General features: G+C 46.3%; 1 protein-coding gene across 4 annotated transcripts in view; it reads left to right on the forward strand.

Annotated features, from left to right (window-relative positions):
* Positions 1–23196, forward strand: part of PLPPR1 (phospholipid phosphatase related 1) — a 179906-nt gene that overhangs the window by 152594 nt on the left and 4116 nt on the right. For all 4 annotated transcript variants that reach the window (XM_073345698.2, XM_073345701.2, XM_073345697.2 and 1 more), the window contains 2 exons: positions 16842–17092; positions 21639–21815. In XM_073345698.2, coding sequence (XP_073201799.1) covers positions 16842–17092; positions 21639–21815 — 428 coding nt within the window. The remainder of the gene's footprint in view (positions 1–16841; positions 17093–21638; positions 21816–23196) is intronic.

Below are 23196 nucleotides of genomic sequence, written 5' to 3' on the forward strand. Positions count from 1 at the left end.
TTTACCAGCAGCTATGTTTAGTTCATGAATTTCGCTTAATGGAAAAGTTAACTTAGCAGCTATCACTGGGAATCATCCTATAGTTGTTTCAGAGTGGGAAGAATAACACAGTCGCTTGCACTGTAAAGCCTGGCAAACTGACTGAGGGCTAGGTTATCCTACCTGGGGGAGTAAGAACCCCTTTCATCCCCCCCACCCCACCCTCGCCCCACCTCTTGGACTCCTTGCATGGCCTACCACAATCTTGGGACTGGACATGTACAAAGTTAGCAGAGCTACTTGCCCACTTCCTCCCTCCCTGGACCAAGTATGTGGGAAGTGGGCAGCTAGAGACAGGGAATGGGCACAGCCTTGGCTCCACGTCCCCTACTCACTGGTCAGAGTAGCTGAACCAGCACACAGGTGGGGGAATATTAGTTTATTGCTGGTATAAGCCAGCAGTAAATCCTATGTCCCACGGAACAAGAGCAGGAACTGAGAGTCAGAGGAGACGTACCACTCCCTGGTCAGGGCTTTGCCTAAAGTCATAATCTAGCTCAAAGGAAATGAGGCTTGAAACATTAGTGGGGGTTTCCCCCTCCCCCTCGCAATTCTTTACAGTTTTGCTTGGAAACGAAAGGGTGATGTGCTGGTGGTGACGGGCTGCATTGTTCTAATTAGACAACATCCTGGTTGGGAGGACTGTGCTTCATGGACCCTTTATTCCTCCTTGAGCTCTCCTTGTGAAGCTGCTCGGTCTTCTGCACTCACTGATGCAGAAGGGGCATGGTCCTACCTCCTCTTCTGCTGCCTCTGGGGCACTTTGCACCACCAGGGGCAAACTGAGAGAGCAATCTTTATGCAGGGATTGCTCCTGAGAGAGAGCACAGGGGAGGGGTGGAAGAGACGCCTTGCACCTTCTCCCACTCTACACCCCCCCTAGACACAAGGAATAGGCACGTCTGACCCTCAGCATGGCACTTCTCTGATCAGTTCTTCAGATGTACCGTGTAGGAAAATAAAAGATCAGGGAGCTTTCATTAAAAACCAAATACCCTTGAAGTTCAGCTAGTCTCTAGCTCACATTAATGGGCAGTAAACTGCCATTAACAGGGAGCAGGAAGCTGGCTGCTATTTGGGCACTCAGAGCTGTTTTGTGTCCCAGCATTCTCAGCGTGTGACAATAGACTGATCAAATATTCTCGCCTGTGGGGCCAGCGCTAAAAGAGCTCAGACAAACGAGGCAAAACATTTGCTGTGTGTGTTTTCTTATAGGCCGCTCTCCCTGTGTGTAGCCTTCATTTTAATTAGCTTTATTCCTGAGCATTTGCTCTAGCCATTTCTCATCTGGAAAAAAAAATTACAGCTGTGTACAGTGAAGCCTCTGAGAGCAGCAAAATATTAACTTCTCCACACAAATCAGTCTCAGCTCTGCAGGACTGTTTGTTTCCAGAGGGAGAGGAAGTTAACCTGGTCATAAATTGCTTTAAACATGGGTCTTGTTATAAACAGGGGAGGCATATGCTGTAAGCTGGGGGTGACCTTGGTTTGCCCTCCCAGACTTTTGGGCAGCTGCCAAGGGTGGTAGATTTCTGGACAGGTGCATAGGGTGGCAGATTTGCCTGGCCACCCCTCCATTGTGACAGAGGGCTGGTTGGGCCAAATTTGAGTGGCATGGCAACCCCTCGCTCTAGGTCTCAATGCCACTCACTCAAATTGGGCCCAGCTATCCTTCCCTCATAGCAGGAGGACAGCCAGGCCAAATCTGCCACCTAAGCCCTATGAGGAGAGGGAAGCAGACTGTCTTGAGTGGCTTCTGCTGTCTCACTGGCCGGATAAGAAGCAGCACTGCTGGCCAGGGCCAGAGCTGGGTGCAGCACGAGCCAGGCCCCAACCCTGACCCAGGCCAGCCATCAGTAAGAGACACGTGCACATGACCTGCTGCCCCTTCCTCACTCTAACCTCAGGAAGGAATCGGTCCACTAACACCCTTTGAGCAGCCACAGGCTCAGTGGGGAATCAGAAGCAGGGGTGTTGACACAATTTCACCCCCTCCCCCGAATGTTTCTGAACTGACCCCCTGGTTTCAAAGTGCGATTTCTTTCACCCTGCTGGTGGAAGAAGATCTTTTTAAGGAGCATCCTTGTTTCCCCTGCAGAATGTAAGAAATGGAGCTATTTGAGAAATGGGGTCCCTCCCCCTCAAAAATCATGAAATGGTTTTCCAAAATTTCACTTTTTTAATCAAAATTCCAAATTTTGATGTAAAATTTCATCTAGCTCTAATAAGAGCTAGATATTGAGTGGTGATAGCCACTGGTAACTAAATAATAGCTGCTTGTTCCAGAAGGCTAGGTAGCTGTTGGAACGTGAACATGGGGACAGACGATCAGAATGTTTGCACGTGGCTTCTGTTTAGGCTGTTTCTCCCACCAAATATAAAAGAAAAAAACTCCAATTGACTTTAGCCTCCAAAACGCTCATCTTCCAAAGCCCATTGCTGTCAAATGAGAGAGACCCATTGCTTTTGCCGGCCATTAGTTCAGGCCATGAGTTCTCTCAGAACCTGCCCCTGAGCCTGTGGTGATCTCCGCCTGGGAGGGCTTCAGACTCTGGGGAGCCAGAAGTAAATTATTTTTCCTACTGTGCTGAAATCAGCTGGTGTAAAAAGATCCACCGCTGAGTTACACCAGCTGAGGAGCTAGCCAAATACCTAGTCACAGAATCTGAGGCCCCTTCATGGTGAATTCATTTAATATCCTTGTCGCTTCAATTTGCAGTGTTGCTCCATTGCAGGGAACTTTAAATTAAACTGAACTAAAATAAAACGCAAGCTTCCAAGCGTTGGTGCTGTTCTCCTTCGTTTGACAGGAATGTGGGGACTGACTAGGGCCTGTGCTGGATGGCTCACTTTCCAGTGACTCCAGTTTTGAATTTAATTATTCACTGGGCATGAAATTCACCTCACCAGCATAGAGCCTGGGTATTCAGGCTCTATACAGAGATGCTGGGGACATGATAATTCCCCCTCCACCAACCCAAGGACAAGATGTGGGCCTGCTGCACAGACAAGCTCCTATTCCAGCACATAGAATAATAGCGGAAGCCCTTATACATTGGGTTTGAAGGATATGAGCGCCAGTCAATCTGCATAACCTCAGATCTGCAGACACTACTTGGCCACCACCATTGGTGGACTTCAATTCTGGAGTATGTGGGCCCAGCCCAGAGATGTGTCATGTATGTACGCACTGTGCTGAAGTGGTACAGAATGTTCTACACCAGGAATGAACTTCTCCCAGGGAAGTGTGTTTTCAGAAAAGACTGAAATTAAACTCTTCCTGCTACATCTGTTTTCGCTAATAAAATGCTGTAGTGGCTGGAACAAGGTTCAAAATTAGTTCCTTTTGGGGCTGAAGCTCACAGAGGTTGTAGTTGGGTTCAAAATATCAACTATTAACGATCTTATTTCAGGCCCAAGCTAACCTTCTGAGTCATGCCTGCAAACAGTGTGTGTGCAGATATTGCATCTTCCATTCCCAGTCCACATTTGCACATTCAAACTGGGATTGTCGACCCAAATCCCGTATTTGTGGGTGGAGTGGGCATATATGGAAACTTTTTCCTATGCATTTGAGCAAGGTGGTTGGGAAAACATGGCCATTGCTGAGCAACGGTCCTATTCTACAAGGTACACTTCCACTCCCTTTAAATTCAGCAGGGTCTCATAGTAATGTCACATGGTTATATTCTCTATATTTGTGCCACCATCACATTTTGTTTATTCTTTGGATGTATGAAGGTTCTAAAGATGAAAGTAAAGAAATGGTAGAAAACGATACAGAAGGTAGTACAAAAAGTAAAAACAAAAATACCTTCAGAATAATTGTCAAAAGCTTTGCTATTTAGTGCCTTTGACATAATTCTCAATACTGTGCTCTCAGTATCAGGAGAGAGAAATTTCAGTCATCAGCACAGATTACTGCAAATGGCAGCACATAAGTAAACAAGTATATTTAAAAGACAGAATTAAAATTAAGTTCTAATATATATTGACAGGTTTCAGAGTGGTAGCCGTGTTCGTCTGTATGAGCAAAAACAAGAAGGAGTCTTTGTGGCACCTTAGAGACTACAAATTTATTTGGACATAAGCTTTCGTGGGCTAGAACCCACTTCATCGGATGCATGGAGTGGAAAATACAGTACCAAGTATCAATACCTGAAAAGATGTGAGTTGCCTTACCAAGTGTGAGGTCAGTCTAAGGAGACAATTCAACTGACAGCAGGATACCAAGGGAAAAAAGTTCTTCAAAAGTTATTTTTCCTCCCTTGGTATCCTGCTGTCAGTTGAATTGTCTCCTTAGACTGACCTCACACTTGGTAAGGCAGCTCACATCTTTTCATGTATTTATACCTAGTACTGTATTTTCCACTCCGTGCATCCGATGAAGTGGGTTCTAGCCCACGAAAGCTTATGCCCAAATAAATTTAACATATATTGAGTGTGACTGGGTAAAGCACAGAGTAAAGCCAACCATGAATCCACCAAGATCAATTGGATACTCTGAGTGACAGATGCAGTGTAGGAGCAAATGATGGGACGTGGAGTTAATAAGTCAAAAGACAAGCTAGGTACAATAATACAGTGTAAAGTCCTGGAGAACATTTAAGATCCTTGACCTGTGTCCTGCATGTAAACAGACAGCCAGTGAGGACAGTACATCATGAGTTCACTTTGGTCACTGAGGTCACTCTGTCACTTTGCCGAGCACAAATTCCACCCAGTGAATTCATTTAAGCACATAAAAATACCAACTGCAGAGTGGCTGCTGCATCTGTGGCTCAGCATTTGGCTGAGAGTGTTGCAGTTATCACAGCCATTTGTACAACCTGTTGAGTCTGTACGATGTGCTACACAATATTTAAGGAGGATGCTATCTGGAAGTGTTTTGTAGAATTAGAACACAAGGGGACGGATCCTCAGCTGCTATAAATTGGCAGAGCTCTACTGAAGCCAACTACATCGTATTGGATGTGTCAACATCACCTCCAAGACTAGGGAGACAAAGATTGAAATTCCAGTTGTTTACCTAGCCTAACCTATGTGTGAAGCATTTGTTAATCTAGAGATGGATAGCATTTCAACCGCAAACAATTTGTGACTGCAATCCTTTATTGTTTATCAAGGCTGGTATTTATGGAGGTACATAGCATCTGTTCTAGGTTGATCGTCTGTGTACGGTATGGTGGCTTTATCCCATTACAGGTTGCTAATTCCTCACAAGGCCTCTCTTTTGTGGATTCCCTGAGAGATCTGTTCTGTCATCCTTGCTATCAAAGGGAGTGTGACAAGGATCACAGTGCCATCAAAGTGCAGGTCACACCAGTCTCTACACTATGCTGGTTTACTGAGGTCTTCACTTCGCCAGTGCTTAGCTAAAATGGACTAGGGTGAGAATGAGCTTGTAGGTTGAGGGCAGCATCTAGGGAGTGTGGTAGGAGTGATGCCTATCCATAATATTGAGGGGATTTGTCAACTCTTTGTCCAAGAGGTTCTGCTTGGTAGTGCTTTAGGATCCTGGATTCCCAGGGTTGGTGGTGGCCAAAAGCTCCTTTTTCTTTAGCTGTGAAGGGATTTCAGTCTTTTCTCTCACCTGGCCACAGTTATCTCTGTTCTCTCATGTTTGGTTGGTTTTGTTTAAATATAGCCTTAACTTGGAATTTCCACTGTCGAACCCTGGTGTCTTATGAGAAAGCTGCACTGTTCCCTGAACGTCTTTTCTCCTGCAAGGGACTGTTAGATATTTGCATCCATAACTCCAGGTAACAAAGATTATTGCTAGGGAATATATTTTGCACCAGTCTGATGATTAGTTTGGGGCCTTTTGATAATCGATTTCGTTAAATTTTGTCAAGGCACCCAGGAGCTTTGAGTAGTCCATAACAATATTATTATTATGAAATAAAACATCCAACCCTATTCATCCTACTGAATGGCATGAAGGATGCATTACTTCAGATGTGTCCGATGTACTTGCTCACATTAGACAATGATTGATTTAAATTGACTAGAGTAATGCACTATGGGTGGGATTTTCCAGAGTGCTCAGCACTGGCCTAAGTCTGCTCCCATTGAAGCCCATGGCAAAACTCCTCCCATTGACCTGAATGGTGGCAGAGTTAAGTCAAAGCTGAGCACTTTGGAAAATCCTGCCTTGTGTCCTTTCTGGTGTTTAAGCTAGAAATGTTTAAAATAGCTGTCCCAGGTATGGGTTAGGTAGTCAGATGCTTATTGGGCTGAGGGGAATAATGACCTCATAGAATCATAGAATATCAGGGTTGGAAGGGACCCCAGAAGGTCATCTAGTCCAACCCCCTGCTCAAAGCAGGACCAATTCCCAGTTCCTCATAAATCAGGAGCCCACAGTCAGATCTTTCTAGACTCCCTATTTGTAACCAGCAAATTAAGACGCTGTCCTGCATTTTGCAGAAGGCACCCAACGCTGCAGAATTAGGGCCCTTCCACTTTCAGAGCCCGTTTGTGATTTTTAAACATGTGCTGGGCCCACAACTCCCTGACTGGAGCAAGGATGAAACAGGAAGTGTCATGTCTACTTAGTATGTTAATGTTTGCAAGTTCATTTTCACAAGTCAAGGGACTAACTCCCTTTCTATGGTGATTCTGCAATGAATGCATTCTCTGGTCGGCTTTTATACTAGTGGGCCAGTTGTTCCATGTACTGCAGACTGCCTTGAGCTGAGAAAAGGATCTAGAAGTCTGACTGGGGTTTACATATGTTGGGTTTCTGTCCCCTTTTGCTGACACAGACGGGTGCAGAATTTACAGAACTACATTTTAAGACGGGAACTGAATTTCCTTTCACAGGTTGAACCATCAAACTGTGTGTTGTTGAATATGGAGATATTGTACATCCTACAGTGAGAGCAAGTGCTGTTTACCCATTGGTGATTGTGGGTTATAGAGCAGTGGTTCTCAACCAGAGGTATGTGTACGTGTACGTACAGAGGTCTTCCAGGGGGCACGTCAACTCATTTAGATCAGTGGTTCTCAACCTGGGCTCGAAAATGCCTGAACCATTTTAGTTCAAACTTCCCCCCCAAAATCTCATCCGTGTCAGACAACCTTAACAATAAGCACTCAAAAGGTAGCAAATCCCAGAACTAAGGTTGCCCATGCAGGCAGAATGGCAGGTGTCTAAACCCTACATTGCCCTCATATAGCTCTAGCTCCAAGAAGCCCTAAATCAATGGAGCACAATGAGTATTTGGTTTGTTTATATACAGTGGCTACAGCCTTATTGTATTGTGGCTTGAAACCTTACTGACTTTGGCTGGAAGGGTGTTGTGGAGTGTTTCACTCTGTTAGGGTTTCTAATTCATATGATTAAGCTATCGACCTGCTACCAGGCAAACAATCTCTCCTGTTTAGACATTTAGAAATGCAACACATGATATGGATTTGTTGCCAATAGCTTGAATTTTATGACTGCATGATTTGTGTTAACAAATTCATGGCTCAGCTTCCACCAACAGCTTAATTTAAAACACAGTGACATCTAACACTGGGCCGCAAAATAATGAAATTAAGGCTTTATTTCAACAAGTAAAGGCTTACAGCGTTTATACACTTGTTGGGTTTACTATGATAGGAAGGATATAAACCAGAGAGCTTCTGAACTCACTTCTCCAGGCAGCTGCAGTGTGTAATTCACATGCCTTTATACCGTTGCTTTACTTGGCTCAGCTGCTCTGAAATTTGTAAAGCCCTGCTATTGTCCTATCAGCACTTAACGGAGTTAAAACTGAATTTGTATCCACCATCTCTCATCCAGTCAAGGCTTCCCAGCCTGCTACGGCCTGCTGCCCAGTTCTTCCCTGGAGCTCAGTGCTCTGTGTTCCAAATTTGGAGGCCCAAGCTAGTCCTGAGATCAGAGTCTGATTGCTCCAAGGAAACCTAGTATAAAGCCCAATCCTGTTTCCATTGCAGTGAGTGACAAACTTCCCAATAACTAGTAGGAGTAGGAACTGGCCATTAATCTGCCACTTCCTAGCAGACATCAGAGCCAGACTCATGCAAGCTTAGTTCTCCCCACGCTTTCATTCCCTAGAGCAGAGTACTGCAAACCTCCTTAGCCCCAAGGAATCAATGGATGAATCTGAGACACAAACCTACCACGTAAACATAAAGTCTCTATAAAGGAGTGTGGCTTTGGGGGTGAAGCACTAAACCTGGACTCAGGAGGCCTGGGTCCTAGTCCCTGCTCTGCACCTGGCCTGTTGGGTGACCTTGGGCAAGTCTGTTTGCTCCGTACCTCAGTTTCCCCATCGTTAAAATGGGGATAATGATAGTAACCTTTTTTGTAAAGTACCGACAGATCTATGGATGAAAAGTGTTGTATAAGAGCTAGCTGTTATTATGTTACATGGATCCCTCAGCAGAACACTTAGAATTAAATTGTAAGCTGGTGGCTTTATGCTTGGGTAGTGGTTGTCTAGAGGACCACAAAGCCTCCAAAGACCGACTGAGGATCAGTGTTCCTCTGACACTCAGAATCCTGCCGGACTCCCTATAATTGAATTCTATGTACTTTCAGGAGCCATATGATGATATCACTTTTCTATGGCAGATGAAATTGAACATGACAAGTACGGTGAGTCCACTGTGGGCTTTAAGGAAATGTGCCTTAAGGGAGACCTGGATTCGTAACTTGCAGGAGCAGAGCTTCTGATGTCCCGCACACCCTTCAGGGCATTGTCACTTTACTTACAGGGCTCCATATTTTTTCTGTAATAAAGGGCTTCTGCTCCTGGTTCTCCAGCCACTCGTGTGCCACTCTTCTCTTCTCCCTGCCTTGCCAGCTGCTTTTTTACCACTCGCAGGTGGCTTTTTTAAAGAAATGCCATTTATAGTTACCATCAAGTATCTGTGCCACCGAGAGTTTCCACAGAGTCTGCTTTCAGCTGACGTACCAGAGTCCGAGAGATCTGGGGGAGAAAAGGGTTGAGGAGGGAGTCAAGGGGGAAAAACAGGTGTAGAGGGCTGTAGGAATCAGATCTCAAGGAGAGGAGAGAAATCAAGCTATTTTGTGGGGAAGATGTCAGCAGTGGAGGAAAAGTGGACACGTTTATAAGTCAGCGGAAGAAAAGCCGTGTCAGTCCTGATTCTCAGTTCCTCCATCCCCAGGCTTGGTGGGGAAGCAGGAGGTAGCTTTAAGCTCCTGATGTAAATTAGAGCAGTCTCGGGGTGGCTGTAATGTATGCTCTGCTTCCCGTGGATCTCTAGCGGCCCTGGGAAAGAGAGAATAGACATAGCACAGTGCTCTCCAGCCGCACTGGCTGTCCATGACAAGCTGGGAGCAAGGCCAATATAGAGCCCTTATGCCAGCTTTCTGCTGGCCAGGCAGTCCCCCGGGCAGAGGATATTTTCAGGGACTGTTTCTGCTCCCTGAGCAGGTTATAGGGGCCTTAGTGTAACTGAGAATAAGGCCCTTCGTGTGTGTTCCACTTTTGCTGTCTATCTAATAGCACACTGCTGTCTTTTGGAAGGATCGTTTCCTTATCTCAGGGATCAGCTTACGCCCTGTGGCTTGGGCACTAACGTCCTGTATCATTTTATCCTGAATTTGGGAAAGGAGCTCATTCCCTGGTTCTCTGGGCCATGGGGTACTGAAAATATTGTAAATGGGGTCAGTCCCGAGGCAGAGGGCACACCTTGCATTGCTCTGGAGCAGCCTCTTCCAAGCCATGAGGAGATGGTCACAGCCTTGTTGATGGACCTGGGAACAGGTGTGAATTCACAGGACCCGATTCACCTCTCACTTCCATCAGACTTACTCTGGCATGTCACCATTGACTTCAGCAGAGCTCTCCCCAAAGAGCTGTGGCTTGTAACCTTCACGTTAGGGCTTTCGGTTGTGACTCCTGTGCCTTTAAAAAAAAAAAAAAAAAAACAGCTCTGTGTAGCTCAAAAGCTTGCCAGCAGAAGGTAGTCCAATAGGAGATATTACCTCACCCACCTTGTCTCGCATTTAAAAAGATATCAGCCTCATCTCTGAATTCCTGTGCTTTGGTCAGTTACTTTAGGTACTTTGGGCAAAATCATGAAGTGACTTTGTGGAGACAAATGGATTCCCCAGATATAAAAGCTACCAGGGGACTGGACCTTCGATATTGATGTACACTAGTGTTGAAACCTTTAAAATCGATTATGGGTGAGCCCAAAAGCCATCTGGAAGTATTCGGAGAACGTCTGATGCATAAGCAGTATCCTCTGTAAGGGTTAAAACCCAGCCAGCTGAATTCATTGCAATGCTTAGCTGTAATTTTCGTAGAGCACAGTTTGGCAGAGCTTCAAAAAGGGAATTACAGTGATCAATATACATCACAATAAAAGCAAAATAAAGGTTTCAGCCTTAGCCTGATCTGCCGTATCCTTAGTGCTGCAACCTTTGGAAGCTGAAAACAGGCCAACTTGCATTTACTGTACTACGAGAACACTGATCAAATCCACTTCTGCAAAGCCTTGGAACCCCTTTGCACGCTGCCCCCGGTGCACTGCTTTGAGAGTGGACCTCTTCGTGTTATCGTATAGGCCAGATTTACAAAAGTCCGTGTGCATTTTTGCACGTGGGCTTTTGAAAACCTGACACTAAGTGTGTCAGCTTTTATCTGACTAGTTTATTAGTAATGTCCATGGAGCAAGGATTGAGTTTTTCTCATGTCTTGCACAGGGCCAAGTACACCTAGGATGCTCAGTAATTTAGAATAATCAAAGCAGACCCACCCTTCTCACAGTTTGATTCATAGAACACAAGAGATGGAATTTACTGATAATTCAGGCATAATATATTTAGACCTAAAACAAAAGGGGTCACATTTGCCTCTGGTGTAACACCATTGGAGTCAGTATCGTTGCACCAGGGAACAATTTGGTGCAATGAATTCTCTTTAATCAGGATTTAAGGACCCGAGCATGTTTCTATTGATACCAATGATTCAACTTCTCTTGATGTCAGTGAGACCAAGACCTGGTGTCTCACTGGTGGATAAAGGGAAATAAGGGGGCAGGAAGCCCCTCCTCCATCCCATCCCCTTTAAAATAAAAGAAGATTCTTGGCCAGATCCTCAGCTTCCCTCCCCACCATCCCTTTGTGCCGCACTTACAGTGGAAAGGGGCTAGACACCTGCTCCAGCATGGGAGATGAGGATTCCCTTATGCCAGGGAATCCCTAGATGGGGTGAAGCCAGCATAATTGGCTCTATGCCACCTGCTCCTGGCCCCCTAGCATAACAGGCATTCTGGGCCTGTGCTGGGGTGGGGACACAGTGTGGCTGGAGCATGCTGTCTTCCCGCTGTCTTGGGTTGGAGGAATGCACTCCAGGGTGCAAGTTCAAGCTGGAACAAGTTACAACAGCCCTGAAGCTGCTCTAACCTATACTGGGAGTTGAACCAGCTCCTGGATACCACTGGGATTTGGAGGTGGGAGACAAAAAGGTGGCAGAAAGTCACCTGTACCCTCGCCACCAAATTAAGTGAACAGACCTCCAGTGCATGTGTGGGTCTGGCCGAAGGGGGGTTTAAAAGGTCCAGGCTACAGAGGGTATATTTTAACCCCAGTTTGGTGCCCAGTTCTCTCTTGCACCAAGCCTTCTGACCTCTGGTCAAGCTTTTCCACCCCAGATGGCACTTGGCTTGACTGAGGTAGCTGCTTAATGGCAGTGTTTGTGTGTTTTCTGAAAACATAAAATCTCTAGCATCAAACCTGGAGCACATAAATCTGAGAACATGCCCCCTTCTGCAGCCCAGAGCCAGCCATTGTATTATACTCACACAGCCCTCTCCCTGCTCCAGTGTGTGGCAAAGCCTGCTTGGGGATGACTTTCCATCCAGAATGGAGGATCCTCCCACTGCCCTCCCAACAGTACAAGGCCTGCAGCAAGGCAGGGAGGTGTGGGGTCAAGCAAGCAGTTTGATTGCACCTGGGGATTTTCCCCTTCTCCAGAAGTATTAACTGGCTCCGTGCTTATGTGTATCCAGTGGCTAAGAAGCTCGGCACTGAGCGGCCTAGCAGCCACATTGTAGTGTCCCCAAGTTAGCAACTTGCACACATTCTTTATTATTGCCGTTCAGTTATTTATACAGCACTGCGGATGTGCATGGTACTTTACAGACAAATAAAAGAGCGTCCCTCCCCCACTGCCTTGGGCTTTGGTGTATTTCTCCCCAAAGGCCAGTCTATATCACTTAACAATCCTTCCTACCTCACAGAGGTATAGTGAGGATAAATACACGCACCCGCACACACCCCTAAGCTACCATGGTAATGGGGACCATATAAGAGCCTAAGACAGATATGCTGGTACAAACGCCCTGGGTGAGCTACACTGGGATAAGCCCCTTTTTACATCAGTACAACATATGCTAGGGGTTTGCACTGGAGTAGCTATGCCAGTATAAATATCCCTACATAGACAGTCCCTGAGTAAATTGGGTACACGTTACTCCGTCAATTACTTCCTTTCTGTTAGGTTTCAGAGTAACAGCCGTGTTAGTCTGTATTCGCAAAAAGAAAAGGAGGACTTGTGGCACCTTAGAGACTAACCAATTTATTTGAGCATAAGCTTTCGTGAGTTACAGCTCACTTCATCAGATGCATACTGTGGAAAGTGTAGAAGATCTTTTTATACACACAAAGCATGAAAAAATACCTCCTCCCACCCCATTCTCCTGCTGGTAATAGCTTATCTAAAGTGACCACTCTCCTCACAATGTGTATGATAATCAAGGTGGGCCATTTCCAGCACAAATCCAGGTTTTCTCCCCCTCCCCCCCCCCCCACAAACCCACTCTCCTGTTGGTTTTAGCTTATCTAAAGTGACCACTCTCCTTACAATGTGTATGATAATCAAGGTGGGCCATTTCCAGCACAAATCCAAGGTTTAACAAGGGTTTGTGTGTGGCGGGGGGGCGACGACGACACCTGGATTTGTGCTGGAAATGGCCCAACTTGATTATCATACACATTGTAAGGAGAGTGATCACATTAGATAAGCTATTACCAGCAGGAGAGTGGGGTGGGGGGAGGTATTTTTTCATGCTTTGTGTGTATAAAAAGATCTTCTACACTTCTCACTTCTACACTGAGATTTCGAAATAAGAAGTGTTGGGTCTTTTTAATTTGCTTTCTGGTTCTGAAGCTTTGAGGGGGTCACATTTTCAAGTTTTCCTGCACCACCATGACAGCAAGGTTTTTTTTTTAACGTAAGAAAGCTGAGATTCTCAGGTATTCACATAAAACCAGCACCTGGAGCTTCAAGAAAAGCACCTAAGCTCTTGATGAAATCCTAAGAGCTGGAAACACTATGGTTACGTTTATTTCACTGGTGAGCTGTGTATTTTTTTCAGTCTTATTTTGATTGCTATATTCAGAGTGATAGAAGTCCCAAACAGCGACATAAGAAAGGAGCCAGAAGTACAATTCACCGAACAGCTCTTTTCATAAAATTAACGAGGATCAAAGCAAACTGCCATAGATACAGTAATCCATCACATAATAATAGACCGACAACAGAAAGGAAAAAGAAAAGGAGGACTTGTGGAACCTTAGAGACTCACAAATTTATTTGAGCATAAGCTTTAGTGAGCTACAGCTCACTTCATCGGATGCATGCAGTGGAAAATACAGTGGGGAGATTTTATAAACACAGAGACTATGAAGCAAAGGGTGTTACCATACACACTGTAACGAGAGCGATCAGGTAAGGTGAGCTATTACCAGCAGGAGAGAAAAAACTCACCTTACCTGATCACTCTTGTTACAGTATGTTTTGTAACACCCATTGTTTCATGTTGTCTGTGTATATAAAATCTCCCTACTGTATTTTCCACTGCATGCATCCGATGAAGTGAGCTGTAGCTCACGAAAGCTTATGCTCAAATAAATTGGTTAGTCTCTAAGGTGCCACAAGTCCTCCTTTTCTTTTTACAAATACAGACTAACACAGCTGCTACTCTGAAAACTGAACTAGGTAAGGGATTCATAAGAATGATGTTACCCACCACTGAAATGCAGCCATCTCTAGGGTGGAAGACAGCAGCTGTTTAGCAGCACTCAGCAACATTACTCTGTAGTGTAGGACGGGGGGCTAGGGGGGACAATACCGTTTTAAATTTAAACTGCAGCAGGCGCTTAGAGTTACCTGTTTTGGAATATGGCCAAGACATAGGGGTAAATTCATATAAATGATTAAAACCTACATAATTTATGTTTAAATGATTTTAAGTGTGAAAGGGGGGAAGGAGGATATTGGAGTTAAAGCACAGACCTGGGTTCCAGTCCCAGCTCTAGATTTGGATTCCGCTCCCAGCTCTGCCACAAGTTTTCCACACGGCCTCAAGCAAGAAATTCAGGCCACGTGTTTAAAACTGTCTGTCAACTTTGGTGTCCAGGTTGAGACAGCTAGGGATTGATTCTGAGCACCCACAGCTCCCCTTGACCTTGGCTGGAGCCAATGGTGCCTCCTTTGCTGAAAATAAGATTCAGGTTGTCTTCAGTGGGACACCTCAAATTTCAAAGCAGCCAAAATTAACTGGACACATTTGAAAATTGTGCTTCTGTTTCCCTGTCTGTCAAATGGGAAGACTAGTAGCTGCTGTACGGGGGTACATTTGTTAATGTCGGTAAAGCACTTTGAGGTCTTTGGCTGGGAGGTACCACAGAGATGCAGGGTGTTCTTATAAAACAGGCTGTTAGAGTAACCTGCTACAATGCATACCACTGCGGTCTTTTTCCAGGCATTAACTATTGGTTGTCCTTCATCCTGGCCCCCAATGTATATGTGGTGCGCAGAGCACAAGCCAGCCAGCTGGGCCTTCTCTTGTTTCCTTGTTTATGAATGTTCACCATTGACGGGGCCCAGGACTGCAGCCATGCAAACATCAAACTGCTATTAACGTCGCTGGGAGCTTGGAGCATGCAAGGCTTGCAGGAGCGATTTACACTGATGCGAGGGTGGTTCTGGAAATAGGGTCTGTTTAACATGTGTGTTTTCTGCTGTCCCCCCTGACTGTGCACTGTAAGGGGAGCTCCCATTGACATCCGTGTTACTGGTCACATGAGCACAGATTCTGCTCACCTTTCCCCAGGTGTAGGGTTGCCAGGCGTCCAGTTTTCGTCCGGAACGCCTGGTCAGAAAGGGACCCTGGTGGCTCTGGTCGGCACTGCCGATTGGGCTGTTAAAAGTCCGGTCAGCAGAGCAGCAGGGGCCGGGGCTAAGGCAGGCTCCCTGCCTGCCTTAGCTCCACGCAGATTCCAGAAGCGGCCGCTAGGTCCCTGCAGCCCTTAGGCACATGGGCAGCCAGGAAGGCTCCCTGTGCTGCCCCCGCCGAGTGCTGGCTCTGCAGCTCCCATTGGCCGGGAACCGCTACCAATGGGAGCTTTGGGGGCAGTGCCTGCGGATGTGAAGGCAACGCGCGGCCCTCCCTGGCTGCCCATGCACCTAAGGGCTCCATGGATCTGGCGGCTGCTTCCTGGGAGCTGCAGTACGTGCCGCCGGGACCACGCACCCTGAACCCTTTCCCACACCCCAACCCTCTGCCCCAGCCCCGAGTGCCCTCCCGCACCCAAACTCCCTCCCAGAGCCCACCCCCCCCCACACACACACCAACCCCTGCCCCAGCCCTGGGCCCTCTCCTGCACCTCAAAGCCCTCATCCCTGGCCCCATCCTAAAGCCCACACCCCCAGCCGGAGCCCGTACCGCCTCCCGCATCCCAACCCCCTGCCCTATCCCAGAGCCTGCTCCCTGAACCCCTCATTTCTGGCCCCACCCAGAGCCCATACCGCACCCCAACCCCCTGCCCCAGCCCGGAGCCCTCTCCCACAGCACAAATCCCTCATCCCCAGCCCCATCCCAGAGCCTGCACCCCCAGCCAGAGCCCTCACACCCCTGCCCCAGTCCAGTAAAAGTGACTGAGGGTGGGGGAGAGTGAGCAACGGAGGGAGGAGGGAATGGAGCGGGAAGGGGCGGGGAAGCGGTGTTCAGTTTTGTGCCATTAGAAAATTGGCAACCCTACCAAGGTGAGTAATACCTAACAACTCCATTGGCAACTCAAGAAGTAAGGTACGGTTCACCGTAAGTCAAGATGGCAGAATCTGGCCTGTGGGAAATGGTCAGTGCTGCTGGATCAGAATCTAGGTTTCTTGGCATCAGACTGGTGGATATTCGGAATCCAGAGGACATTCCTTCTCTGATAAATCAAACTTTGAGGCTCAATAATCCGATAGTGTCTTTTTAAGATTGCTTCCTTAGCCTCTTGCATTACAGTAGGGGACACAGTTTTCTGCCCGTCTTTGGTCCCAGTCCTGTAAACATTTACATAATGCTTAACTTTAAGCATACAAATGGTCCTAGCTACTCACATACTTATAGGTTAGCACATGCATAAGACATTACAGGGTCACGGTCTTTGGCATCAGGAAAACTTTATGAGAATTATTTTGATTTGATGTTTTCCGGTGAAATCCTAAAGTCCTTGACCAGTCATCGCTTAAGCCTTCATTCAGGAAAGCACTTAAGTGTCTGCTTAACATTAAGCATATGCTTATTTCCCATTGAAGTCAATGGGACTTACTGGGAGTTAAGCACATGCTTACAGTTAAGCAGACACTTAAGTGCTTTCATGAATCAGGGCGTTAGGTAAGACTCCAGCTGACGTCAGTGGGAGTTTTGCCTGAGTAAGGACTGCAGGGTTTGGCCTCTGTCTCTCATTACTCCTGTTTGTCTCCTGCTCCAGGAATGTTTTAAACATTTGTAAATAATTATTATTTTTAACCTTTTCACAGGGGTGTTTGCATTTGGACTTTTTGCCACTGACATATTTGTAAATGCTGGCCAGGTAGTGACTGGGAACTTGGCTCCTTACTTCCTAACGGTGTGTAAACCCAACTACACGGGGAGCGACTGCCGGGCTCACCATCAGTTCATAAACAATGGGAATATCTGCACCGGGGACCTGGAGGTGATTGAAAAGGCAAGGAGATCCTTTCCATCCAAACATGCTGCTTTGAGCATTTACTCAGCCCTTTATGCCACGGTGAGTGCATGTGTTATTTGCCAGTTCCCATGACAGGTTTCAGTTGCTATAGCTACTCTGTTTCATTTAAATCTCACCTATATTTTTCTTTTGTCTGTGCTGTATGGGGAAGAGCCCTTCTTTTTTCATGGGGTCAGTGGCTTTTCTGGGCCAAATTCAGCCCTGGTGTAATCAAGTGTAACTCCCATTACTTTCCCAGTGAGGGGCAGTCTTATCTGGAGGCATGAGGACCAGTTTGGCAATTAGGAGATCCTCAGTTCTAATCCCAGCTATGCCAATGACTTTATGTGGCCCACGGTGAGTCACCACACCTCCCTGCCTCAGTTTCCTGACTTGTAAAATGATGATGATAATACCTACCTCACAGGAAAGCTAGTTGCTATTCCTTAGTGTCCGTACAATATCAAGTGCTAAATGTTACTATTCTGGGGGGAGTCTTGTTTGCTTGGGCTAAATTTTAGTCCCCTGTTAGGCGTAAACTCCTCTTAGAAGCAAAGGTCCCATTAAAGGCAGTCTTACAATTTTGCCATCATAATAAAGGTAAGATCGAGTCCTTGGTGTACAGTTTAAAGGCAATAATGCTTTCCTGCCATATGGGGAATAGTCAACGTCTGTAAAAGCCCGTCTAAAAATAATCATCCGCCTTTGTTTTCTCTGGCAACGTTATAACATCGTACTGCGATACTAGTTACAGTTTGTGTAGGGCTATTTAAGTGATACAGTAAGGATTATAACAGTATTGAAGACACTGGTAGGTTTGCCATTCATTGCAATGGACTAGATTCTGACTCCTTTGCTCAGGTTGAGTAGCATCTTGATCCACCAGCAGACTCCATGAAATCAATGAGACTGTTCAGAAAGTTAGGTCCCACTCAAAGTAAGAGTGGCAGAGTCTGGCTCGAAGACAGCAGGATTGGGCCCAAGAAAGTTGTTCTCTCTTCGTGGTGTAGCAGCAAATGCAGCGTTTCAATGTCTTAATGCTGAATGTTTTAAACGTTCCTTGGTAGCTGATGAATGAGACGCAAAGGCCACTAATTATATTCAGAGTAGGAAAGACAAGGCCGTTGCTGTTTTGTTTGTTGCATATTTTTCTTGTGTGTCACACGAACGATAAAAGTGACACAAAAGCGTGAACTTAGCTAGCCTAGGAACATCACCGCACTCGGAGCATTTTGCTTCACTAGGAATACTAGGGACACTCGACTGGCAAAAAGTGCTCCCAGTGGGGGCAGAGCTATACCACAAAACTGCCCTTCCACCCCACCCCCACCCCCAGCCCACCCTAAGTGAAATAAGCGATACCAGCCAAAACACAGTATTGCCAGTGTAACTACAGTGTGTCTACACTACAGTGTGTCTACACTAGGTGCTTCTGTTGGCCCTGCTGTGTTGGTCAGGGACCTAGGGTGAACAGATAGCAAGTGTGAAACATCAGCACCGGGAGGGTGGTAATAGGCACCTATATAAGAAAAAACCCCAAATATCAGGACTGTCCCTATAAAATCGGGACATCTGGTCACCCCATAGGGATCACACCTCTTCACACCCCGACTGACACAGCTATAGCTGCAAAAGTGTATAGTTTAGAGCAATATAAATTGTGTCTAAGCTGCTTACTGTTATTCCCCTGATCTCTGTCGTTAGATTGTGAGTTCCTTTCAGCGGGGATCGCCTTTGGGTGTTTGGAAGGTGTCTGGCTCATCATGAGCACTAGCACAAATGAATAATAATAGTAATGCAGGAAAATAAGCTCCTGGTAGATAGCATTTTGTATATGTCTATACTGCAAGTAAACACCCATGGCTGGCCTGTGTCAGCTGACTCAGGCTCGTGGGGCTGTAAAATTGCAGTGTGGACACTGGGACTTGGGTTGGATCCCAGAATCAAGGACCCTCCCCACTCGAGGGGTCCAGTTCAAGCCCGAACATCTACACCCCAATTTTATAGCCCCACAGGCTGGGCCCCATAAGCCCGAGTCAGCTGCTATAGGCCAGCTGCGGGTGTTTAATTGCAGTGTAGACATACCCTTTTGGGAGCAGCAGGTGTTTTGGCTACTTGCTTTGAGATGCAGGCTGCACCTCTCTTCACTGACTCTGTCACTGATAGCCCTCCCCCAGAACAATACCTTTAGAGCCAGACTACCCCGGTCTCCTCCTGGCCTGCGCTACCCCCGATTCCCCAGAGGGCCAAGACTCCACAGAAAGGATAATACAGTCCCAAGCTGATGTAACTTTTCTGGGGAACCTTCTCTGGGCTGGAGGGAGGACAATGTGCTTCCACTGCAGGCCCTGCCTTTGGCTGGGCCACTGCTCCCCGGCTCCCCTCCATCCCCCAGCATGGACCCATGGGGCACCCTCCACAGGTCTGGAGGGCAGAGCATGGAGGTGACTGTGTCCTCCTTTAACCCAGCAGTGGAACCGTCTCTTCCATGCACGAATTTGCTATTGGGGAGGGGAGTGATATGGGACTAACATTAAGGGCTAGAACATGACTTGGGACACACTCTTGCACAGGGGAGTAAGACTTCTCCTTAATCCCCTGCTTGGCCTACCTTGTCCCAAGCATCCGGGTAGGAAGGGGCAAGAATGGGTAGAGCTTTGGCTCCACCCCCTACTTTAGTGGCCAGCACAAGTGTGGCCTGGTCTACACCTAAAACTTAAGTCAACTAGCTATATCGCTCAGGGATGTGAAAAGTTCATTGCATTTTGAAATGGCTTTAATTTTTTTTAAATGCAAAAGGTTAAATACTCAGTCAAAACAATCTTGCTTTGTCCTGAAACACTTTCTTGTAACGGTTTGATTCATTGAAAATTTGAAAAAAAAAATTGTTTTCGGTTCGACCTGAAACGATTTTTCTGATTTTTCAAAATTGCCAGCAAACTGGTACCTCCACTCTTTGAACAGCTCTTGTTGTGCTGTCTGCCTTTCAGTTTTCAGCAACCAAAAGGTACTGGCTGAAAATCAATGTATTTTCAGATTGGGGATGTTTGGTTTTCCAACTAAAAAAAATAATTTTTTTTTCAAGGAAAGCTGACGTTTTCCATGAAATGTTTTTATTCTGGTGAAAACCCAGTTTCCCATTATGGAAATGTTTTGACCAGCCCTCAGCATTATACAGTAGCTACCAAAGGAACGTTCCTGCTTCTCGCGGTGTGTCTGTGGATTTGCAAACCCTCTGCTGGCTCTTTGCCCGGATCAAGCCAATAATGTGCGGCTCAGGTCCATTTACAAGCTAGCAGCTATAGGGCACTACATACAAGGTAATAACTTACCAATGAATATTACAGTTGGATCGTCCTGATCATCCCACTTCCTGGACAAAAGCCCCCTGGTCCCCATCACCCTTGGGGGTGGCAGAGCCTATTGTTTATGGCACACTAGAGAAATCTGTTGCTGGAGACATTTTTGACAAGCAAAGTAACAGCACACTTGATGCATTTGCTTTGCTTAACAAAGCCATGCTGTGTTTGGAAGGCATAAAGAAATTCACACTTAACCTCTCACTGGGGAGGATTCCATTGTGTTTACTTGGTTATCATTATGCTGTCAAATTTTTTAGTTGTTACAGTATCCTTGTATTCATGCTACTCCTGTAATCACAGGCTCTGAAATTAGTGCATGGCTGTTAATTGCTCCTCACATAGTTTATTTTCTTTGTCAAAATGCCCTTAAAAGAATGAGCTGACACAGCTTGTGGAGTTTACTGAACAGATATTTCTGAGCACAGGACAACTTCTTACCATGTAAGTTCTCAGTAACAAACCCTCCCATACTCTTCTCCACTTCTATCACTTATCATAGAATCATAGAATATCAGGGTTGGAAGGGACCTCAGGAGGTCATCTAGTCCAATCCCCTGCTTAAAGCAGGACCAACACCCACTAAATCATCCCAGCCAGGGCTTTGTCAAGCCTGATCTTAAAAATATCTAAGGAAGGAGATTCCACCACCTCCCTAGGTAACCCATTCCAGTGCTTCACCACCCTCCTAATGAAAAAGTTTTTCCTAATATCCAACCTAAACCTCCCCCACTTATTAAGTCCCCAAGTCAAAACAAAGGTCCATGGCAGGAAAAAAGGGTGTGATTGGTTGCTTTTAATGCCCAGGGTCTGGTTTTCAAACTGACGCGACTTGGTCACTTGCGCGCCTAGTTTGCATGGGGATGTGTCTGCAAAAATTGGGGATTTGCATCTGGCTGGGTGGATGCACAGATCCCTGGCTCACATAGCCTCTATGCAATATAAGTGTTCAACTGCACACGTGCAAATTCTTGTACGACTTTGGTAGCCAAGGGAACGGTGCCCTTTTATACCAGCCCTGACTGCCCTGTTGCTGGATATGGTTGAGTGGATGTTAGACACGCTGAAGCCATCTGTCTCCAATATCTTTTCCCCTTCTGAGGCCCCTCTCTGAGCTACACAAGCCCCCTGAGAATGCAAGGGGTCAGAGCATCTGTCACATTCCTGCTTGGCACAACATGTGTAGATGAAAAATGACCTGTGTGTTTGTCCATGCCCTTTCACGTGCAGCTTGCGCTGTGTTTCAGATGTACATCACAAGCACAATTAAAACAAAGAGCAGCAGACTAGCAAAGCCTGTGCTGTGTCTGGGGACCCTCTGTGCTGCCTTCCTCACCGGGCTAAATCGAGTTTCCGAGTATCGAAACCACTGTTCGGATGTGATTGCAGGCTTCATCTTGGGAAGCGCGGTAGCGTTGTTTCTGGTAAGCCAATTAGTCCTCTCCCGCCCAATGTCAGGACAATCTAAAGTCAGAGAAAAATTCTCATGGTAATACTATAGGTGTCTTTCACAGCTGAATACTCAACCCACAACCCTATAATGGCTAATTCAAGTGTCATCTAATTGGATTTATCTTCAGAGCAAAACCTAACATGAAATCAGGCTGATATTAATTAAAAGGGCGAATGTGATGTTAGACTTGTATCTACACACATTTCCGTGGTATTTTAATCACTGAAAAGTGCCGACTCTGAGGCTGTCCTGGGAAAGCGCTTCTGGCATGCAGAAGAATGCAGCAGGTGCCGGAAGGGCAGCATGGTAGCCCTAAGGCTGCTGCCTATGCGAGTCTTGGTACCCATGCTTCACAGCCTCGTTGGCTGTCTTTTGTTTGGCAAGTGTGGGATTCGAGATCTGACTTTGAGTGTATAAGGCTCTAAACAAAGAGCCTGGTTTTCCACTTTGTTACAGGGGAATCACACAAACTTCAAAGAAGTGTAACAGAGAGGAGAATCAGGTTGGCTCAAAGCTGAGCCTGTCTGGGAGACATGTGTCTCCCACTCTGGCACTTGAGACGAGGGGTTTGGGATGATTCTTCACCCCCATGAGATGACATGGGATAGTCAACAGTACCAGCCAGGGATCTCCCCACCAAAGGCCCCTGGGTCTGGAATGCTCAAAGTGCCCAGAAATGGCATCTTTCGGGGTGAGACCTCGGACTTCTTGCTCCCTTGTTAGCTAATTCAGGCATTTGTATTGAGAAATGTGCCCGGTTCCAATTAAGAAGAATTAAAATGTATCAAAAAACCTCCAGAGTCCTCTGCCTTTGAGTGCTTAGCAATGAATGTGTGTTACTGCCCAAGTGTGCTGCTGTGTGACCTGCAGGGTCTGAAACAATGTGACTCCCGTGAAACATCCTTTCAGACATACAGCAGCCCCCTACAAACAGTAGTTCAAGCACCACACAGGGAGGATGCAAACATCAGGCCTGGGATGGACAAGTCTCTCCTTAACTAGGCATGATACGGGCATGGTCTTTGCTTTAAAGCATGAATAATTGAGCCTGGTGTCATCAGGAGTGATCCCTGCTCTTTTAATGGAATGGGAGGTCCTGAATGTTACTTGTCTGGGAATCACATATCATGATGCAAAGTTTGGCCTGTAGAGTGCAGGGCCAATTACAATTAGTGGTTCTAAAAGTGTAACACAATTGTAATCAAGGCTTCTGTTCTCTGGAACATAATAAAGTAACAGTAATAATGGTTCATATCCACAGGTAACAGTTACACAGGCCAGGTTACTGAGATAGCCCCTTGCTCCCAGCTGTGTCAATCACATTGCCAGTCGTCCAGTTCTGAAAAGGAGAT

The sequence above is a fragment of the Lepidochelys kempii genome, chromosome 5 (assembly GCF_965140285.1).
Source record: "Lepidochelys kempii isolate rLepKem1 chromosome 5, rLepKem1.hap1, whole genome shotgun sequence".
Taxonomy (NCBI): Eukaryota; Metazoa; Chordata; order Testudines; family Cheloniidae; genus Lepidochelys; species Lepidochelys kempii.